General features: G+C 41.3%; 1 protein-coding gene and 1 pseudogene across 4 annotated transcripts in view; both read right to left on the bottom strand.

The window, feature by feature from the left end:
* NEBL (nebulette) overlaps positions 1-20,396 on the bottom strand; it is a 328,916-nt gene that overhangs the window by 299,281 nt on the left and 9,239 nt on the right. The window contains exon 1 of one of the 4 annotated variants that reach the window (XM_075997580.1): positions 12,456-12,906. The exons of the other annotated variants lie outside the window; for them this stretch is intronic. Coding sequence (XP_075853695.1) covers positions 12,456-12,562 — 107 coding nt within the window. The 5' untranslated portion in view covers positions 12,563-12,906. Of the gene's footprint in view, positions 1-12,455; positions 12,907-20,396 lie in introns of those variants that run through there. 4 annotated transcript variants of the gene reach the window in all.
* On the bottom strand, positions 18,708-20,393 carry LOC105872922 (spermine synthase pseudogene; annotated as a pseudogene).

Raw genomic sequence — 20,396 nt, 5'->3', positions numbered from 1 at the left:
ATTAGGTGAGGCTGGGCTCTCTAGACTGCAGCTCAGCCATCAGGCATCTAACAACAGGTCTGAAAGGAGGTCATTCAGCAACAGGTTGTCATGGAAACCCTAACCCCCTCCTTGCCCCTGGAACAAAATGGAGCTGGAAAGCAAAGAAGAACATTTGTTGAGTGCCTGCGATGAGCCAGCCACGATGAAAAGGAAAAAAATGCATCTGAGTCTTCCTTTACAAATCACCAAAAGAAAAAGAAACTGTGCATTGTTAAGCAAAGTACAGAACAGGCCTGCATCACCACTTAATCTAGGTCAGTCATAACTGCAAAGGAAGTTTATTTCACGTGGAGCATACTCGGTCCGCACCCCTTACAGCAGCGTGTGCCAGATGGCACAACTGGCATCCCCATGTGGCCCCATCGAAGCACAGCCATGCGTTAAACCTGCCTCCAACTCATATTCTACCTGTTCGTGTCTGGAATATACATTTCAGGCACACCAGGAAAAAAAATGACTGTCTGATTTATAAAAATACTCTGTCTCCTATGAGCGAGAGGACAGCCAATCTATTCAGAAATTTCAGATGTCGTGCTCACAGTAGAATAGAATCTTCTTTCACTTGTATCCATCCTACTCCTGCATTATCAGAAAACGGTGAAATTGGTGCTGTGTTTGGGCATTGTTACCTTGGAACTTTCATCTTAATTACAGAAGCTCTTAGCAACCGTTGCTTAGTAACAACCGCATTTGAAATAGATTTGTTGACTGATTACGAGATGCTCTGAAAAGACCTTAGAGTGAAATTCACTGAGAGTTGCAATGGCTGGGTAGAGTAAAAAATAATATATATTTTTAACTGCAAAATACCCACAAACTTACAGTACTACCACATCCCAAAGATATTACTGAATTTCTGTAGATTAGTGATATTTTATGCTAGTTTATAGCTGATACAGTATTTTCAGAACCACTTTGGACACAGTTATCTGACTGAACTGCTACCAAAGCTCTAAGGACAAGCCTTACAGTCTTATAAGGTCAACGCAGCATTCTACACAAAAAAGCCATGGCTTCTGTATTTCCACGGGTCCACAGATCCTTCCTGGCATAGTTCTGGATGTTTCCCTCTACTCTACATTTCAGAAGTGTCAGAGGATTCTGGTGCATTTTCAAGCCAGAAAGAAAAACCCTAGGGAAGCTTTGCCTCAATCTTCCCAAGGATATTTCTTCTGCACTTGCTAATCAAATCTGTGATAAAAGTGGAAATGGAGATGCATTTTAGGACAACATCCTACACACATCTTCCCCAAACAAAACCCCAACCCCACGCACGTCCCTCCCTCCCCGTTTCCTGACCGGGTCTCGCCATCCACTCACCACTTCCGCCTCAGAAACTGGGGATCCTCTTTAGCCGAGTCAATCCTTCCTTCCCCTGGAATCTTTCTGGTATTTTCCTCTGACCCTGATTCTCTATCCTTCTCTTTTCTTTTTTTTTTTAAACCTTCTCAAATGAGGAGTCTCCATTCACTGCTTTCCTCTCTCACTTCCCACTCAATCCCCAGCCCACGGCAAGCTGACTTTTACCTCGTGATTTCCTCTCCTGGGCACCATTTCTGTGGATTCCAGAAAGACTTAAATGAAGAGTAGTATAAGTCTCCCAGGCCCCATCTTCCCAGGGGGCCACTCAAATTTACCACAGTCCAAGCCTCCACCCGCTGGTAAGAAGATGGTCCCTAAGCAGGGACCCGTCCAGAACATTCTATGTGGCTGCCCAGAACCACTTCCGTTCCTCCCAGTCTATTTCATTCATCTACCTTGGCTGCCCCGCCCTGCGGGCATTTGAACTTGAGGCCACAGGAGTGAATCTTTGTACTGGCTTTCCTGTAGCCACCCAAACTCACTCCTCCATGGAACAAATATTCATGAAGGTGCCAGGCATTGCTTTTAGGCAGTGAAGATACGGTAACAAAAAATAATAATGAAACTCTCCATTATTTCATGGCATTCATAGGATAAAGAATTACTCAAATGAATATAAAATAAGTGCTAAGATGAGGAATTATATATATAAGGCTATAAGAGTTTACAGCACAGAGAACTGGCCAAATCAAGAAAGGCATCCCCTAAAACTGCAGTCCCCAACCCCGGGGCCACAGCCCAGTATGGGTCCATGGCCTGTTAGGAACTGGGCCACACCTCACCACCTGAGCTCCACCTCTCCCCAACCCCTATCCATGGAAAAATTGTCTTCCATGAAACCCATCCCTGGTGCCAAAAAGGTTGGGGACCGCTGCCCTAAAGGATGAAAAGGTACCAACTAGGCAAAGTTACTAGCGGGTAGGGGGTTCCCAGGCAGGGGAACAGTATGCACAAAGGTCCTGGCTCCTTCTCAAATTATGTACCCAGCATACTCCTGAGATACTATGAGAGAGAGAGAGAGATTTATTTTCATCCATGGTTCCTAGTTCATAACTCCCATAGCCCTTGTTATTTCCTAAGTGACTAAAACAATAAGCATATCTTTTGTTAAAGTTATTATATTTGGCCTTCTGTCCTTAGCTGCTGAAGCAGTTTCAGAACAGCTTCGGTGCGATAAAGGTGAGAGATGGCATTTGCTATAATGTCGGAGCACTTTAGACCCCAGGAAACAGCATCTGTCTCCCTGACCTTCTCTGGCCCTCCTTTCACTTGCTCCTTTTTCTCCCCAGACAGGCCATAGAAACTAAACTCTACTCTTCTCCCAGATGTCAGGGAGCTGGCCACAAAGAAATCTTCTGATCTGCCTGGTCTGATTACAGGTCAGGAGACCATCCCATTTCAGGATGGGCCCTGCCCCATACCCAAGAGGAAAGAACGTTGCACAGAGAGGCCAAGAAGAATCTAAATAGGCAGGTCTTGCTGGGTTTCCCCACTCAGTCTATTAATATTAAACCAACCCTTTTTGGCCAATCATATTTCCACATGGTTGTCCATGCTTCAATCATGCCTATCCAGTGAAGTCTCCAAAAAGGTCCAAGAGAACGGGGTAGGGAGAGCTTCCAAATAGCTGAGCTCATGGAGGTACCTGGAGGGTGGTGCATCTGAGAAGGGCATGGAAGCTCTGCACCTTCCCCCATGCCTTGCCCTACACATCTCTTCATCTGTATCCTTTGTATTGTAATATCTTTCATAACAAACTGGTAAATATAAGTAAAGGTTTCCCTGAGTCCTGTGGGCCACTCTAGCAAAGTAATTGAACCCAAGGAGGGTGTCGTGGGAACCTCAATTTATAGCCGATTGGTCAGCAGCACAGGTCAAACTACCTGGGGTTTGCAATTGGTATCAGAAGTGGGGGTACAGTCCCCTGGGATGGAGCCCTCACCCTGTGGGATCTAACACCATCTTCAGGTAGGAAGTATCAGAATTGAATTAAAGGACACCCAGCTGGTGTCCCTGCAGAACTGATTGCTTGGAAACCTCCATGCATCTGGTCACAGAAGTCTTCTGTGTTGACTGTTGGGGGTAAAAGTAGAGGAAAAACAGTTTGTGTTTTTCCCACTCAGAACTCCCCCCTTAGGGAGCTTCTCTACAAAGTTATGTTTCATTTGAAGCATATCATTATTGATGTCTAAGCTAAATAAAAGCTCTTGTTGGAAAATCAGAGCAATAATTGTCTTTGAAAGATTTAGGCTAACATGCAAAATAATGAAGCCTAGGTTTTAAATTACTTACAAAATAAATATATAAAATATTTACAAAAATGTTTTTCTACATTTCAGTCCCCTCATTTATTTACAGCTTGCATCTTTTTTAAACAAAGGATTTATATCAGACTATTCCAAGCTTTCACTTCCCATCAACTTTTTGACAAATTCTGCACAGAACAGCTGCTACCATAAAATTTAATTTGCCACTTCCCAAAAAAGTCACTTCAGTGTAAAATAATGTTGCCTTCCTGCTAATATTTTACGACCAATTAAAACTGAAAAGATGGCTGAGTGTACACCCAGTGAGACTCCGATCCACAGACCTGCACAACTACAGAATGTGGGGAAACGTGAAGATGTGCGTGCTGGAGAATAGACAACGTATCTCCAAACGTCCTCACTTCCAAGAAAAGAAACTGGTGGGGGGTGTTTAGCAAATATAAAAATGAGATGTGAAAACTTCAGAATAATTATCTGTGTAAATCGATTTCCACGTTTCAAAAGTTTTTCAACGACAGTCATTACATGCTCCTAATGAACTTCTGTAGTGACCATTCTTTGCACACCTTCTACACAAAAGTCACACCCGAGGTCAACAGACTGGCAAACCACCGCATGGCATTTATTATTAGCCCACGAAATGAAAACTTTCTTCAGATGTTTTCCTAGGTGTCCAAATTGTACAAGAAAATTAATAGGAAGTAGAGTTTTGCCAGCTTCTTGAATGCAGACTCGTAGAACAAGGTTCTGTTGTCAAAACCCATTCACACTCCCCTGCCTAAGTTACTTGGAAAATAAAAAAAAAAAAAAAACAAACCCATTCACACCAAGGTGGTACTCTATGTCCAAAGGAGGTGACAGGAATGTTTCCTCGGCTGAGCCAAGAAAAATTAATGACCCCTGCTCAGAAATACACAGTCTGTGGGGGCAATCCCCTGAGCCCCGATCATCACTGAAGGACAGAGAAGGGAAGGATGGAACGAGGGAGGGCATGGAAAGGAACTGAGGTTGTCTTTTGGGAAATAATTAAGACTTAATCATTCTGCATGATTCTTCCAAGCTCCTTCTAAAGCAATCTAGGCCAAAATTACATTCTGGAAAAAGGCATGTTTTTGCACATAAAACAACACACACCACATAATTCACCCTGCCTAAGCCAAAAGTAGTGACTTTGTCACTAATGATGAAGGAAACCTCAGATCCTCATGTCCTAGCAATTTCCAGAACACAAAACTCCCTCAAGGACCAAGGCCTCCTTATAACTCTTGGTTCATTTTTATAACAAAACACACTCTTATTTACACCCTGGGAGATATCATGACACCAAACACATGACTGTCCTTTCAGTGTGCACATATATGCATACAGAAAGCCCTTTTTTGGTCCATTAGTGCTTTATTTTCACAGAAGCCAGAGTGATCCTGCTAAAAATCTAAGTCACACATCACACTGTTCTTCTGCTCAACACCCCAGCAGCTCCCTCATAACTCAGAGTGACCCCAACTCCACAGTCCCTGTCACGGTTTACAGGCCTTGCCCAGGCCCACCACCCTGGGCCTCCTTCCTCCCCTCCACAAGGGCCTTCCTGCCAAGCTTGACTTTCCCACATGCTCCAAGTTCACTCCGAGCACTTGTTACTCCTGTCACTTCCATCAAGTTTTGCTCAAATGTGAGGACCAGATTTTCCTGACCAACCAATTCAAAATTGCAAACCACCCACCCCTGCTGACACTTATCTACCCTGCCAGCTTGGTTTTTCCCTATAGAACTTTATACTGTTTTACTGATTGTTTTGGTTTGGTTTTGTCCACTTCTTCCCACCAACAAACTCCACCAGGGCAAGGAGTTTCATCTGCCATGTTCCCTGGTGTGTTCACAGTGCCTAGGACAGTGCCTGGTTCATAGGAGATGCCCAATCAATATTAAGTAACTGAATGAATGAATTCCACCATTGACTGAAGAATAAATGAACGAGTGATTGAATGCCCGCCATCCAGAGATGGCACAGAGGGGGTGAGCCTTACTGGGCCTGAAAGGAATACAAGCAGAGCCAAACCCAATTTCATTCCCACCCCAGTCAGCTTCCAAAGAATCAGGATTTCAACCCAGTACAATCCACCATCAATTCTCCTTCAGGCTCATCTATTCGCCCACCCCTCTACCCACAGTGGTCATGAACTAATCTCATAGTTTGGACCCCAAGGACAGTGACTTCAATATAATATTTAAAATCCATTAGTCCCAAGAATTCCATTGGCATCTCCCTACCTCCCCTTCCCAATGTCACACAATGCCCCCAGGCCATTCTCACATTACAGGTTACAAGGGCAAAGGTATCCACTGTTGACAAACCATCCAACATAAATCCGACAGAGCCACAAAAGCCAAAAAGAAACCGGAAGAAGATATAATTTCATCCAAACTTTTAACTAGCCTGCCCAATTGCAAATCAGGTAACATTATACTTGGTTCTAGGCACAAATCCACTCTGACTCAGGACCCTCAGAACAGGAATTGAACTTCCTGTTTGGAGAGAGAAGAAAGACCAACAGGTCAGGTCAAGCTCTCCTCTAGGAATCCGATGACCACAAATATTTTCCTATTTAATCTAAAGTGAAAAGTGACCTTGGAAAAAAAATAACTCTATCAACTTCCTTGTTAGTAGCAACATGGACAATACAATAAGCCAACAGAAAACCAACACCACCATATGTGCTTAGACCAAAGACTTGGTCTCCTTGGTCTCAACCTCCCTTTCCAGCCTTTATGGATTTTCTCTAGCTTAGAATCCCAGAACTCCAGTCTGCTAGGCCCAAATGGTCTACCCCACACCATAGGCTTTCTAGCTCATAAATGTGCCGTGATATTGAACGTTGGTAATATTTATGGGTCAGGCACTTTATATGCATTATCTCATGTTAACCTCTCAACAACTCTTATTGGTAGGTGCTATTATTATCTTTGTCTCACAGATAAGGAAACCGAGGCTGGAGAGAAGTGACTTTCCATGTGAGTCCAGAGTCCACATGGAAATATCTGACTTCAAAGTTTGGGCTCTTAAGTATGACACTATCCAGCAAGGTTACAAAGGCTAATGTATTTTATTATAAATTAACTTCTTAAATTAAAAGTATATACATAAGTCTTTACATCTTAAAGGTGAAATGCAGGACTGTGTTATATTTGTTAAATGGTACCAATGTAATCAGGCCACATAAACAAAATAGAAAAGTTTATAATGAACACAGACATGATACATGTTTCTCAGAAATGTTTCGCTTTCTTCTGTGTTTTTGAGTAACTGTTTCCTAAAATTGACATAATCATGAAAAGAACAGTTCTCTAGTTCAGAAGAGAACTCCTCCTATTATTAGTACCATACACAGAATAAATTTTCTTTAAGGCAAACACCAAAATCAAATTTAGAAAGTGAGCCACAACATATACAAGCTATAACATTAAGTTTCCCTGTCTTCATACTCATGGGTCTACACAGCACCTGTATGTTTAGAAACCCACAATATGAAACAGAATATGGAAAAAGCAGCATAACTCTCAAAAACAGCAGCACAAACTTTCCACATTATTCAAAACATTACAGAGACGATGTACGTCCATTTTTCCTCAATTAACAAGATCATAAAATAGATTTTCACATGGAAGACTCCTTTAATGTTCTCCATGAGTAAATTTTTTAAATAATTATAAATTGAAGTTGAAACCTAACAGGCAGACAAAAAAAACTTCCTTCTTAAACTCTTATTCAAAATCAAAATCTAAGATCATTTGAAAATGCATTCCAATTTGAAAAACATACACAAGTACTTTTGAAATCTTAAATTTAAATCTGAAATCTTGTACTGTGCCTACAACAATTTAACATTTCAACTCTAAAATTCACATTCAAAGCCCAGGTAATCAGTACATTTCTAAGGCTCAAACAATTGTGACACTTGAGAAAAGTCTAGGAAAGCGAAACAGGTGAAGCACTGTCTAGTTCCAGAAAGAAGGGCAAGTGGTCAAAGAGGTTACATTGTAAAAAAAATGGTGTCACATGGTCATTCATGCCCACATTTATTGAGAACTGTGCCCAGTTCTTTATAAACATTCATTTTCTCTTTTCCTCCTCACAATCAATCCCTCTACAGAGACTAACCCCCACTGCATGATGAGGACAGAGGTCCGAAGAGGCGGAGTTGGCCCCCACCCACCTGCCTCTGCCACCCCTCAAAAGCTTTATGGGTAACAGCAGTCCCAGGCGGGGCCCAGACCTCATATTTTGAAACAACAGTTTTTAGAAAAGTTTTTAAATGTCCATCATACCACGAGTGCTTAATTTCTGGCCACCCAAGTGGTAAAAAAACAGAAAGAACCAACAGAAACTACAAGGAAAGAAAAATCTAGAGGCATTCATCTATGTAGGGGCTCGTAGAGCAAGAAGGAGAAATCACATTCATGTAATTTGGGAGAAGTTGCTTTGCCCTTTCTTTAAAGGCCCATAGAGCTTTCCATTTGGCATCTTTTCCATGTGGTTGTAAGCACATTGCAAAAAAGTACAAATGCACTTTTGTACAAAGGTACAAAGAGTTATCAAGAAATTCATTCAAGATCGAAACATCAACAGTATTTGGAAGGCACTGAAAGCTAAGATCTGATTAAGAGGAGGAAAAGGGAGGAGTGTGTTTGGGATTTGTTTTCAAAGTCAGGGGCAAGCTGGAAGAGGAAGGCTGTTTTTCAAAACACATTAACTCAATTGGTGGATGAGATTTCTATCGGGTAATAAAGTTCACCTGGGAGAACAGGCCAGGGAGTGTGTCTACTGAAAACAAACCAGGACCAACCCAATTCTTATCACAGGATACACCTACGCTGCCTCCACGCTGCCTCCACGCTCCTTGGAGGAGCCCATTACTTGCATATAAAAACAAGCACCCATGTTACAAAAGTAAGTCTAATTAAGTCTCAAAACACAGACAAAACCCTTCATTACTTGATAAAATAATAAAAGAAGTTTTAAGAAAGTGACAGAGAAAGTTCCATGATAAAATTAATAAATTTGGAAGCTGAAATATAAATCCCAATTCATAGGAATATTAAGATTATAAATCTCCATATCAAAATCTTTAAATTGAACTACAGCCAAAATCACAGGCATGAGATGTATTTCCCCCCATTTGTAAAATAAAGTGAGAAGAACTTTGTCATTTTCTATAAAATTTTAAACCATATTTCTTCTTGTCATTTGAAACTAGAATTCATTTCCCTATAAATATTTTAATGTCATTCTCCTGGAAGCAGGAACAATCTATTGCAGAAATATTTTCTAATTGATTCACAAGCTTACAATGCACATAATGTCACAAAGTGAAAGGTCCTAGGTGGAAGAGAAAAAGGTTACTATACCTTGAAAATAATAGTGAGGTCATGAGAAATATACATGTCAAATGAAGAAACAGATGCTGTGGCCAACTTGTAATTCAGAGAAAGTCTCTATTCTTCTTTGACTTTTTTTTAACCCTTATCTTTTTTAAGCTTTATTGAGATATAATTGATATGCAAAAAATTCATGGCATTGAATACTTTTTTAAAAATTCCAGGTTCACTCTGTCTATATTCCCTTTCTTCTATCCTATTAAAAGTCAGGTTAATTTTGCTTGGCTTGGCTTTTTCTTAGTGAACCTATTAGGGGTTAAACTGTGTCCCCCTAAAAAATGTATATTGGAATCCCAACCCCATGAACCTCAGAATGTGACTTTATTTGGAGATAGGGTCTTTACATAGGTAGCTGAGTTAAAATGAGGTCATTCACGTGGACTCTAATCCAATACGACTGATGTCCTTACAAAAGGAGATTAGGACACAGACACACACAAAGGAAAGACGATGTGAGGACACAAGGAAAAGACAGCCATATACATGCCAAGGACAAAGACCTGAAACGGATCCTTCCTTCAAAGTCCCCAGAAGAAACCAAGCCTTTGGGCACCTTGATTTCAGATTTCCAGCCTCCAGAACATTGAGATGATAAATTTCTGTTATTTAAGCCACCCAGTTTGTGGTACTTTATTATGACAACCATAGCAAACTGTTACAGAACCTATGAGCACTTTCTATTTTGAAGTCCTCCCAAACCATCTCTGCACTCATCCATATGAGAATTTTGCCAGGAATTAATGTCACATTAATTAGGCTGTAATTTCTACAATCTGTCTCTTCCCCTTTCTAAAACTTGGACTATTTTCCCATCTCCAAAGCTGTCTGCTACTGACAATTTCTCAAAGAGAATAGGCAAGAGTAATTACAGCTGACACTTACACGGGGTCTACTCTGTGTCAACTGTTTACAAAGATTATGTTGTTTATTCCTTACAGTAACCACAGAGGTAGTAAATACTATCATTATCATCACCTGAGACATGGCATGCTCATTTTGCAGATGGGGTAACTGACACATCACCATTTTACAGGGGAGGAAACTGAGGCATGGCTAAGTGAAGTAACTAAACCTTCTGAGCCCCCGAGTCCACTGTCCTCACACAACCACCCCATCCACTCTCGTTGCTAAGGGCCACAGTTCCACAGCTTCAGCTCCAGGACCACAACTACAGGGTATCCTCAGGTCCCTAAGATGCAATCCCTCTGGACCTAGAAATGCAAACTTCTTTTATCCCAGCAAAGAATGATTTGATGTTTTCTTACTATTGGCTCTCCTTTCACTTTAAGTTTTTAATGTTTGTAGATCTTTTCTAGTTGTAAATCTTTTCTTCTTGGTTGAAAGGATAAAAGTTCAACAGGAATCACATAACTTTTTTTTTTCCTGTCATCTTTTATTATCACGATATCGTCCTCAAACCATGGTTCATCATTTTTCTCAGAATATAAGTGCTTTTAAAAACTCCTTTCTGGCCAGGCGTGGTGGCTCACATCTGTAACTCCAATGTTTTCGGAGCCTGAGACAGGAGGATCACTGGAGCCCAGGAGTTCAAGGCTGCAGTGAGCTACAATTGCATCACTGAACTCCACCATGGGCAGCAGGGTGAAACTCTGTCTCAAAAACATTGAAAGAAAAGAAAAACTCCTTTCTTTGTCTTTAGAACTTTTCACAAGCCATTGCTCACTGGGACTTTAGCTCTCCAGATCCTATTCTTGCTCACAGTGCCATTTTTGAACTCTTAGTCATCTATCTTTTCAACTATGTATTACACTCCTCTGAGCTCAGAAAGCTCCCGGGAGATGTCCCATGTTGCTTTTATTCCTTTTATTAAAGATATATTCCCTTGACTTATTCTTGGTGAACCTTTTAGGGGTGGAATTATGCCCCCCAAAAAATGTACATTGGAGTCCTAACCCCATGGACCTCAGAATGCAACCTTGTTTGGAGACAGGGTCTTTACAGAGGTAATCAAGTTAAAAGGAGGTTTTCCTGTGGACCCTCATCCAATATGACTTGTGTCCTTGTAAAATGAGGAGACCAGGACATAATTCCTTCCCTCTCTGAAATAATTATTAATAATACTTTTTTAATCATAACTTTAGTTTTCAAAATCTTTTCTCTCACTCAAGCCATCTTTCTCTTTACTCCTTTCATTGAGTCAGTAAACCCTTATTAAAGCCTGATTGTGAGCCAAGAGCTGTACTAGTTCACGAGTGATAGGATGGCTTTACTAATAAAGTATCTAACAGAAAAAATAAACTAACAAAAAAAGAGGAATAAAGTCACAGCACATAATTGCCCCTTGGAGGAAAAAGATTATAACACACAGCCCCTTTGTTTAATCACCTGTGGCTCATCTCATTGTCCTTAAGGTTAACCACCTGCTGTTTTATTTGGGAGTTTAATAGCCTTGAAGAGCCCCAGCTCTCACCAGACCACATTCCAAGGACCCTGAAGAACCAGCCTCACCAAAAAGAGAGAAAAAGAGGGAAAAACAGACACAGCTGCATTATAGCACTCTTGCTATCAGCTGGCAACAATAACTATTTTTTTTTAACTCCCTTTACCCTAAATAAAAGCCCAACTGCTTGCCCTCTGGGCTGGCACTTCTTTCTTTCTTTCGGGTGCTGGTCCCTTTCCCCTCTCTCTGGGAGAAAGTAAGATAAACTTTTTGCTTCTTTCTATCCTAATCTTTGTGTCAAGAATTCTTTCTCATCCCACGCTCCCTGCTCTACAACAGCTATATGTGGGAGAGTAAAACTCTACGTGGTTCCTTCCCTGCTTCTTAGAACCTAGGGCTTCTTCTCCCTTCTCCTACACTGTTGAGAGACTTTCCGAAAGTCTGGGTGGGGGGTGACCAATGATTCCTCCTTTCACTCTTGCAAACCTCAGTATAACAGAAACTGCTTTTTCCAAAGACCTAACAATTACTACCCCACCAACCAATTCTTGTTTTCCACATTAAGTCCAGAGTACCTTGAAAGCAATGAAACTTTAAACAAAAGCAAAGCAAGAAATCGACTCTCTCAAATTTGTAGCAGATACCTAGTAAAAGCTTCCCTTTACCACTGCGTGTGACCTCTCTGCCAAAGTGTCAACAGGTTGGAAAAGCCTCTGTGACATGCCTAGTCTGGACAAGGTCTGCCTTGCAGGAAGACCACCACTGTTTCCCCCTTAATTTCATTCTCAGCCAAATGTTCTCTGTCACTTTTTCACCTCCAAGTTCTTTCTATTCATAGATTCACCTACTAGACATATTTCTTTTTTAGCATAGCAAGCCTCCTTGCTGTCACAATTTAATAAGCAGCCTGTCCCCATCCCACGTTGGCAATACCTCTGAGTCTTACGTACCTTCTCAGGCATCTATGCATTGCCACAGATGGGTAAGGTCGTAACATTCTCCTGTTGTTCTCGTCTGAGAAGTTCTTGATCCTCCTCCATCCTGGTACTTCTTTCATGTTACCACCTGTTTTCTCCTGCTAGGGAATTAACGTTTAAATCTTGGGTAGCAATCTCTCTCCACCCACCAGTACACAACAGAGAGAGAAGCCAGACGCAGGAGGCTGGCTATCAGATAAAGGATAGCTGTATCCCATTCAGAGTAAATGTACTTTTGAAGTAGATCCACACATTTCTTTGGTGTCTGTTCTATACCCATCATGGTACAAAGGAAAAATAACGTGCTTTTCTTTCAATAGCTGACAAACTGCCAACATGCAGGACACTTCCTGGGCAGCAGCCTCTGTGTACAAACCTTAGGTACTTTCGCTGACTACTCAGCCCTGCAGGTACATGACACAAGGAAATGCACAAATAAACCCGCTTCCTGACTCCCAGCCAGTGAAACCTGACGTTACATAACCACTGTTTTTAAAAAAGACCACAAAGGCAAACCCTCTAAACAGGATTTTCCTTCATTAGTAGCCTCGGAGGAAAAACTGTTCTAATACAGTGTTTCTATTCCTGACAGGAATAACCCTTAATTATTGTGTGCCTTAAGCATCCAGAAATTTTTAAATAGAATTTCACTTAATGTTAAGGAAATCTGAGAACGACGTCACTGGCAAGAGAAGATTTTAACTGAGGGAAAGAGAGAAACAGAGATGGGGGTGGGTAGGGTTGTGGGGGCTGGGAGAAGCACAGATCCTACTCAGTTATTTTTAAAGTTCTAGAAATATGGGAGAGAAGACAGACTATCGACGGAAGAAAATCACATGAGAAAATAAAATTCTTCCACAAGAGAATGTAAAGGCCTTTCATTCATCAGGGATTGCCCATTAATCGCTGATTAAATTTAGTTTCAAGAAATCAAACTTTTAATTTCCAGGGAAAAAAATCTGATATGCAAGGGAATGTGTGGTATGGACTATGATATCTAAAAGGCAGGGTTACTCCCAAGACTTTGAAAGACAGTTGCAACACAGTGACTTTCACAAACTACCTTCGTAGACATTTTTCTTGTCATCCTTTGAGGTGCATGTCAGTGACCAGTAATCAAGCTATAAATTTCAATGTCACCCAAACGTAGGAAGTGTTTTGCTACTATTTACTTGCATTATCAGCCCAAACATGGCCAGCTTCAGTTGGGATGGCCACAGGGATTCTTATGGAAAGAAAGCTCTATTCCTTCTCATTGAGGCAGTTCTCTTGGCTAGGAATGAGCTGTATCACTCAAGCAGCCAAAAGCATTCACCATGCCCCCCAAAAAGCTAGCTGGCAATCTGCTCTATCAAGGGGACAGTTTCTGAGCACACGGCAGGTGCTGGAGTATATGAAGGCAATTGGGACCATTCCTGCCCTCAAGAATGTCATTTGGAAACATTCGTTTACTTAAAAAGCCAGCTCTAGAGGGTTATAGTGAGGGTCTTTCCCCCGACTAGGTATTCCTCCCCACTTCCTGCTTGCAGGCAGCAAACTGTTCATACACCTGATCCAAGTTAAGACAACAATCTAACTCTCTCTCCACATGCCAGCTCTGAACACAGACACCTGATTTCTCTAGGTTCTCTGGGTTTGGCTTGCCCCTGCCTTTGATGGATAATGAACATCGAGGAGCTAATCAAAGATTTTTGTCTAAAGAGTTTTTTTTAGACTGCTGAGCTGAAGCAGAAGCACAATAGACCACCAGTCTGGTTATCGATTGGATGCTATTCAAGAATGCACATACCCAACTAGCTTTCTCCTAGCCCCTCCTAGAATTCAATGGGAATGAGTCAACAGTGTGGAAAAGGTAAACAGAAGACAAATGCAAAGCAACTCCCTCAAGGACTCCACTAAGAAAAATGTACCATTAGCTATAAATAAAATTAATACTGGACTTCCAATGCTAGAAAACAATCATTGCTATTTCAACCTGGTCCTTACCACAACTTCCTGCTTTTTCATGGTTATACCTGTGCCCATATCTAGACTCAACTAGCAAGACCTGCAGAACTGTTTGAGTCATTAGCAGGACTTTGAATTTAAACGGTAAACCTGAGCATGGAAGAATTAATAATCCTTTTTCCTTAGTCCCTGGAATGTTCTGGGGATTCAGCTCATAAATATTATTCTAGATCCCACCTCTCCTGTTAAAATCCCAGGTCTTCCTAATAATGCTAACTATAGGACAGAAACAGAAAGGAAAAAAATTCAACTTTCTTCCTATAGTGATATTGAAGGGGCCTGAAGCCCTGAGGACCAGGGTGTCTTACGTGGCTTTGTCTGTATGTATCTCTTTCTCCCTGATAGTCCTAGGAACCACTTTGTAGAGCACTCATCTGAAAATATCTAAAGAAGACATCCCCAAATGTTCTCTTACACAAGCCCTTGACAGATAATCAATATACCTTTAAGCACACACATCTATATCTTGCATTAACCTTGCATTTCACCATGATGTAGGAGATATTTGCTGTGCTTAATCTCAAAACCTTTTCTAACCTGACGTCATTCCATCACAAACACATCATACAGAGATAGAACCTACACACAAAAATGACTTTTGGAAACATTTTCATGTGGGGACAGAACTCAGAGCATGATTTGTAAATGTGGTACTCTACAATGATTTCAAAAGATAATAAAACACGTTAGATACTGTCAATAGTTCACTTAGGTAACAGAATCGGATCATTTCACGTATACACTGGAACCTTCTTATTTGGCTCAAAGTATCTCCTTCTCTTGTCTTTAATCATCCAATCATAGCAACAACAAAAAAAAAACTGTCATCTTCTCATATCAAGTACTATGCCAAGGAGCAGAGGGCTAACTTTTTCTGTGAGGCATGTAACTAAAAAGTCAGGCAAGGTATGTTCTAATCAATGCTAACTAGAACTCTTACCACAATATCCTCCCAGAGAAACTGCCACTTTTAATGATTGACCTTTCTCCTTTCTCCTGTCTTTAATGGAGAAATATAAGACAACTTTGAATTCATTATAAATATGGGAGTGAATTGACATTTGGATGTGAAGTTGTCATTGGATATGTGTTAAGGCTTACAAACATTTCTCCATTTTATTTCTATAAAGTTCCTGTTTGGTGGGAATTATTTCCCCATTTTATAGATAAGCCCAGAAGAAATTAAACAAGTACCCATAAGGAATTTTTTTTTTTTTTTTTTTTTTGGAGACAGAGTCTCATTTCACCCCAGGTAGAGTGCGGTGGTGTCATCAAAGCTCACTGCAACATGAAACTCCTGGGATCAAGCGATCCTCCTGCCTTGGCCTCCCAAAATAAGGAATGCTTTCTAGGAAAGATGTCATATTTTGAAACTGAGCCTCTACACAGTGAAAGTAAACTCTGCCATGTTCAATATGGATTGGAAGACACGAGCCTACCCCATCAATGGGGACACTATCGCCTCGCATTCAGACTTTGTGAAACCTGGTCACTGGACCACCCTTCAGACTCTTCAAAGCCTAATCCCAACCCAGTTGCTCCAGGTTGCCCAACCTCTTTTCTGCCTCCCCACAAGAAACAAGCTTAGCCTTCATCCCGAATTGGGGTCTTAGCATAGACCACACTCTGAGATGGTAAGCACGACCCTCAGTCACTGAGGTGGCCAATCATTATCAAGCACCTGCTAAGTGTCAGGCCCTGGGGATCGCAGGCGAGGGTGACAGCTCCCTTAGAGGGGGACACAAACAAGGAGGTGCATGGTTCCTGCAGAGGATGGGGAATGCCCCAACTGCTGAGCCAAGACCTGTGGGATGCCTGTGTTGACAGGCCCCTGGGACAAAGGTGTGGGGTCGGGTGTGGTTAGCACAGACAGAGAATGTGAGATTAATGGCTGTTGGGATACGTGAACTTTCTGCATGGCATCCTACTTACAGGCAACTTTCAATGCCCTCTCACGTATGGGGCATTAAGAATATGGAACTTGGGTTTCTCAAACTTTTCAATCCCCACTTCCAATAAAAATATTTTCTACATCATGATCCAACAGATATATACCCATACTGCTGAAAAAAATGTTTGCCAACATAATCCTTTTTACTACTCAAATCCACTGTGATGTTCTCTCTTCTCCCATTCTTTTTCTTCAAATTCTGGTTACAACCTTATAACGGGTGGCAACCAGTGTGAAAAACTTTGGCAGTCACACCTGTGAAAGGTTTATCATTTATTGATATACTTCCTCTTCTCCCTTCTCCACTCTTTCTCCACCCCTCAAAGTACCAGCGAGGAAATAATAGGCACCACTCTTTACCGAAGGTCTGCTGTGTGCCAGGCACCAGGCTAGAACCTTCCCACGCCTTGTCTCATTAATCCTCATGTAGCCCCGGGGGTCAGTATCGCTGTTCCCATTGTACAGGTGAAGAAACAGAAGCCTGGCAATGCAGACAACTGCTCAGTAGGACAGGATGGAGCCAGGGTTCAAATCTAGTTCTGTCTGGCTCCAAAATTCCAATTACAACACACTGCACTTGTGACAGGTTCTTAAGTAAGCAGAGCTAACTTAATAGCAAAAATTTCATAAATCCTCTTGAAATAACTCAAGTCCTTGGAGTGTTTATAGAACCAAATTTGGGAAGCCAAAACAGAGATAAGGGAAAACTCTCAGGTTTAAGTAAAAAAGTGACCAATAGAGAAATGGTGGGAGCCAGCGAAGCGTTGGCCTATGGAAAATTGCCCTCAAGCCAGGCTGGTGGAACTAGCGCAGTTCTGGGTGGTTCGTCCGAAGCAGCACCTAGTTCAGCATCTCCCAAGAGCAGTCAACAAATATTCAGGAGAGGGAATGCTAACATGGGAAGAGTGAAAGTAGACACAACACACAGCTCCCACTGCTTTTTCTCTTTTAACTTAAAATTAAATTAAGTAGCCTTTTCACTTGACATAAACTCACATACCCAGGAACATGTGGGCTCAGAACATTATTTCACAAGCAAGCAATGCTGGCGTGTTGTGTGTCACATTTAGATTCCAATTAACATGACATCATTTTGTTACTCAGATGCACAACTAATGTCCATAATGGGAAGGATATGAAAAAACGTAGCTATCTGCAATGTATCAAATGATAATCAAGCTGAAATATATACTTAAATTCTAAGCTTTTTAAAACCAAGCTATATTGTATATAGGCATACTCAATACAATTTTAAAAATCGTTTAAAAATCTTCCAGTATCTCAACTGGTCATTTCTGCTTAGCCTATCACCAGGACACAATAAAAGCATTCAAAAGTTACATCACCAGTTGCATCTAATGAGCTGTCCTTTGTCAATATTAGAATGAGGGAACCAGGATACATCTAGGAAGAGACTGAAGGGGGAAAATCTGAAGATTCTGTCCCATCCCTCTGCAGAACTGGACCACCATAGAGGACTTATGGGTTAGGGCTCAGAAGCAAAGGGCTGTTTCAAAATTTTTTTTTCTTTTTTTTGACAACAATGACTTATGGCAAACAAGCAACAGTTAAGAAAAGGTAATGACGGAGGTGCAAATAGGTAAGATGAGCACAAGTTTCTAATCAGAATGCATTAATTCAAGAAGAAAGCCTTAGGATTATGTCAACTTCACATGAGAAGTCTGATGGTGATATCTCACTTTGGAAATGAGTAGTATCTTTGCTTTGATGTTCTCCAAAGAGTGGGAAGCGGAAAACAAAAACAAAAGAACCCCTGTCCAGATGTGTGGCGTGAAAAATCTCTTAATCTAGGAAGCTATTCCCCCACTTAAAGCAAAAGTTAACTATACAGCCAAGGCCTGTAGCACAATACCCAACAAGATGGTGTTTGAAGCGAAGCCCAAGGCTATCAGGAAGCAGCAGTAGCAGCACAGACTAAACAAGGAGGCCCTAGGATGAGATACCAGACTAGTGTCTAATCCCAGAAGAGAGAGAACCATCAGTCTTGATCAAGAAAAAAATTCATCAAAATAAAATCTAAATATGTGATTGATGGCACATATCAAAGTGAGGAAAACAGCAATTACGGTGGCCAATGTAGAATACACCTTTCATCTTACCTTTCATGTAATGGTCTTATTTTTTCTCTTTTGTGATTTTAATTGAGGTATTACTATTTTTTAACTCTTATAAGCACCAAATTTTAATATCTAAGTCAATTTGGGGGGAAAATACCATCAAGAACTTTTCTCCAGAACAAAACAATGATGTTCATTCCTCCAAACATCCAAATTGAAGGTCTACCAAAACAAAAAGCCCACACAGAAACAAAAATCACATTCTTAGGGGGTTAGTGCATTTTAGCAGTCTTCGCTGTGCTGTCCTTCGGCTGACTTCAACAAAATAACACTCTAGCTCATCAAAATATACATTTTCCATTTGCTTTTTAAAATTAAAAATAAAACTTTAAGGAGTTCAAAATCAATTGCCTAACTCATTTCAATGTCATGTACTGCATATGGAGATCAGGAAGGTTATTTGCAGCACACATGATCGGGGATATTCATCTTCAAGGCTTAGCTTTCTTCCACACAGAGTAAAATACCCACAGTTCCAAGTATGAAGGGACACAATGATCTCCTTCCAGAATTCCACAGGACAATACATGTGCCCAAGCTGCTCCTCATAGAATGACAGCGTTTCTGTCAGATTGACACAATTGCCCCATAGGAAATATTTCCCATCCTGTTTCAACACTTTCATTGAGAGGTCAAGAATCAGTCTGAGAAACTCCCACATGGAATCTTCTGGAGACGTGGAGACTGGAACAGCCGTCAAATCATTAATCACATAATCAAACTCTCTCCCTTCTTTGGCGTACCTCTTCAGTACTGGAATACAGTCTTCTATTAGAACCTGATAGTCTCCTTTAAGATTGTCTAAGACATCACTGCACGTTTTTCGCATATATTTCTTACATCTATCAATCATCATTTGATCAATCTCTACCATAGTGACCATCTTTGGTTTCAGTTTAACTATTTCACGTAATATGCCCCCACCTCCACCTCCTAGAACCAGTACATCTTTGCCAGTGTAATCTTCTTTGCCACTGCCCATGATGGCCCGCCAAGTCACTCTCTGCCAAATTAACATCCCCAGTAAGGATGAGAATATTTCCAAATTGCTTCGAGAATTTTAATGTTCTAATAAGGTGAATCTTCATCATACACCACTTCATCTATGTGGTATTTAACCAGGCGCCCAACAGCAGTGGGCCAGTATCTGCCCATGCCGCCTCCTCGAACTACGGGTGGTAATCGCTTCACCTGCCCAGTACTGTCCTGGTTTAATTCTTTCATTCTTTCAACTTTGTTCAAAAGAGTGTCAATTTCTTCCTTGCTCTGTGCATCACTGTCATAACTGAAGGACCAGTAACACCAATCCACGTGGGTGAATTCTCAAATTGGCAAAGCTGCCGTTTTTGTTTGTGTAGGTTGCTAAATAGCCATTGTCCTGCCAGGTATGCACTGACTCCACCATTCCCTGCTCCTGGAAAATGGGCTGGAGCCCTTTTAGAATGGTCTCACCATCAGCTTTGGCGCCGAGCATGAGTCAAGCGTGCTGTGCCGTGCTGCTGCCATAGTGAGGCTGAGGCCCTGTGCCATGCCTGGGGGAGGCAACCACAGGAGACTGGGGGGCCGCGCAGCACATCAGGCTGCAGCTGGCCATGTAATGACCTTAAGTGTTCACTCTTCAAGCAGGATCTTTCACTTTCTTTTGAGTGAAAATTAGCTGCCCCTCCCCACACTGGTCAACCTTTAACCTAGAGCACACAGGTATGTGAGACCATAAGGTAAAAACAATTGAAAGGAAGATAATCTAATGGCATCAGAAGTTTCAACCCAAAGGGAACAGTTAGTAGCAGCACTGATTAAGTTGTGTCATCTCCTTTC

Source organism: Microcebus murinus, chromosome 25, assembly GCF_040939455.1.
Source record: "Microcebus murinus isolate Inina chromosome 25, M.murinus_Inina_mat1.0, whole genome shotgun sequence".
Classification (NCBI taxonomy): domain Eukaryota; kingdom Metazoa; phylum Chordata; class Mammalia; order Primates; family Cheirogaleidae; genus Microcebus; species Microcebus murinus.
The sequence above is the reverse complement of the archived record's forward strand: the minus strand, read 5'-3'. Positions and strand labels throughout refer to the sequence as shown.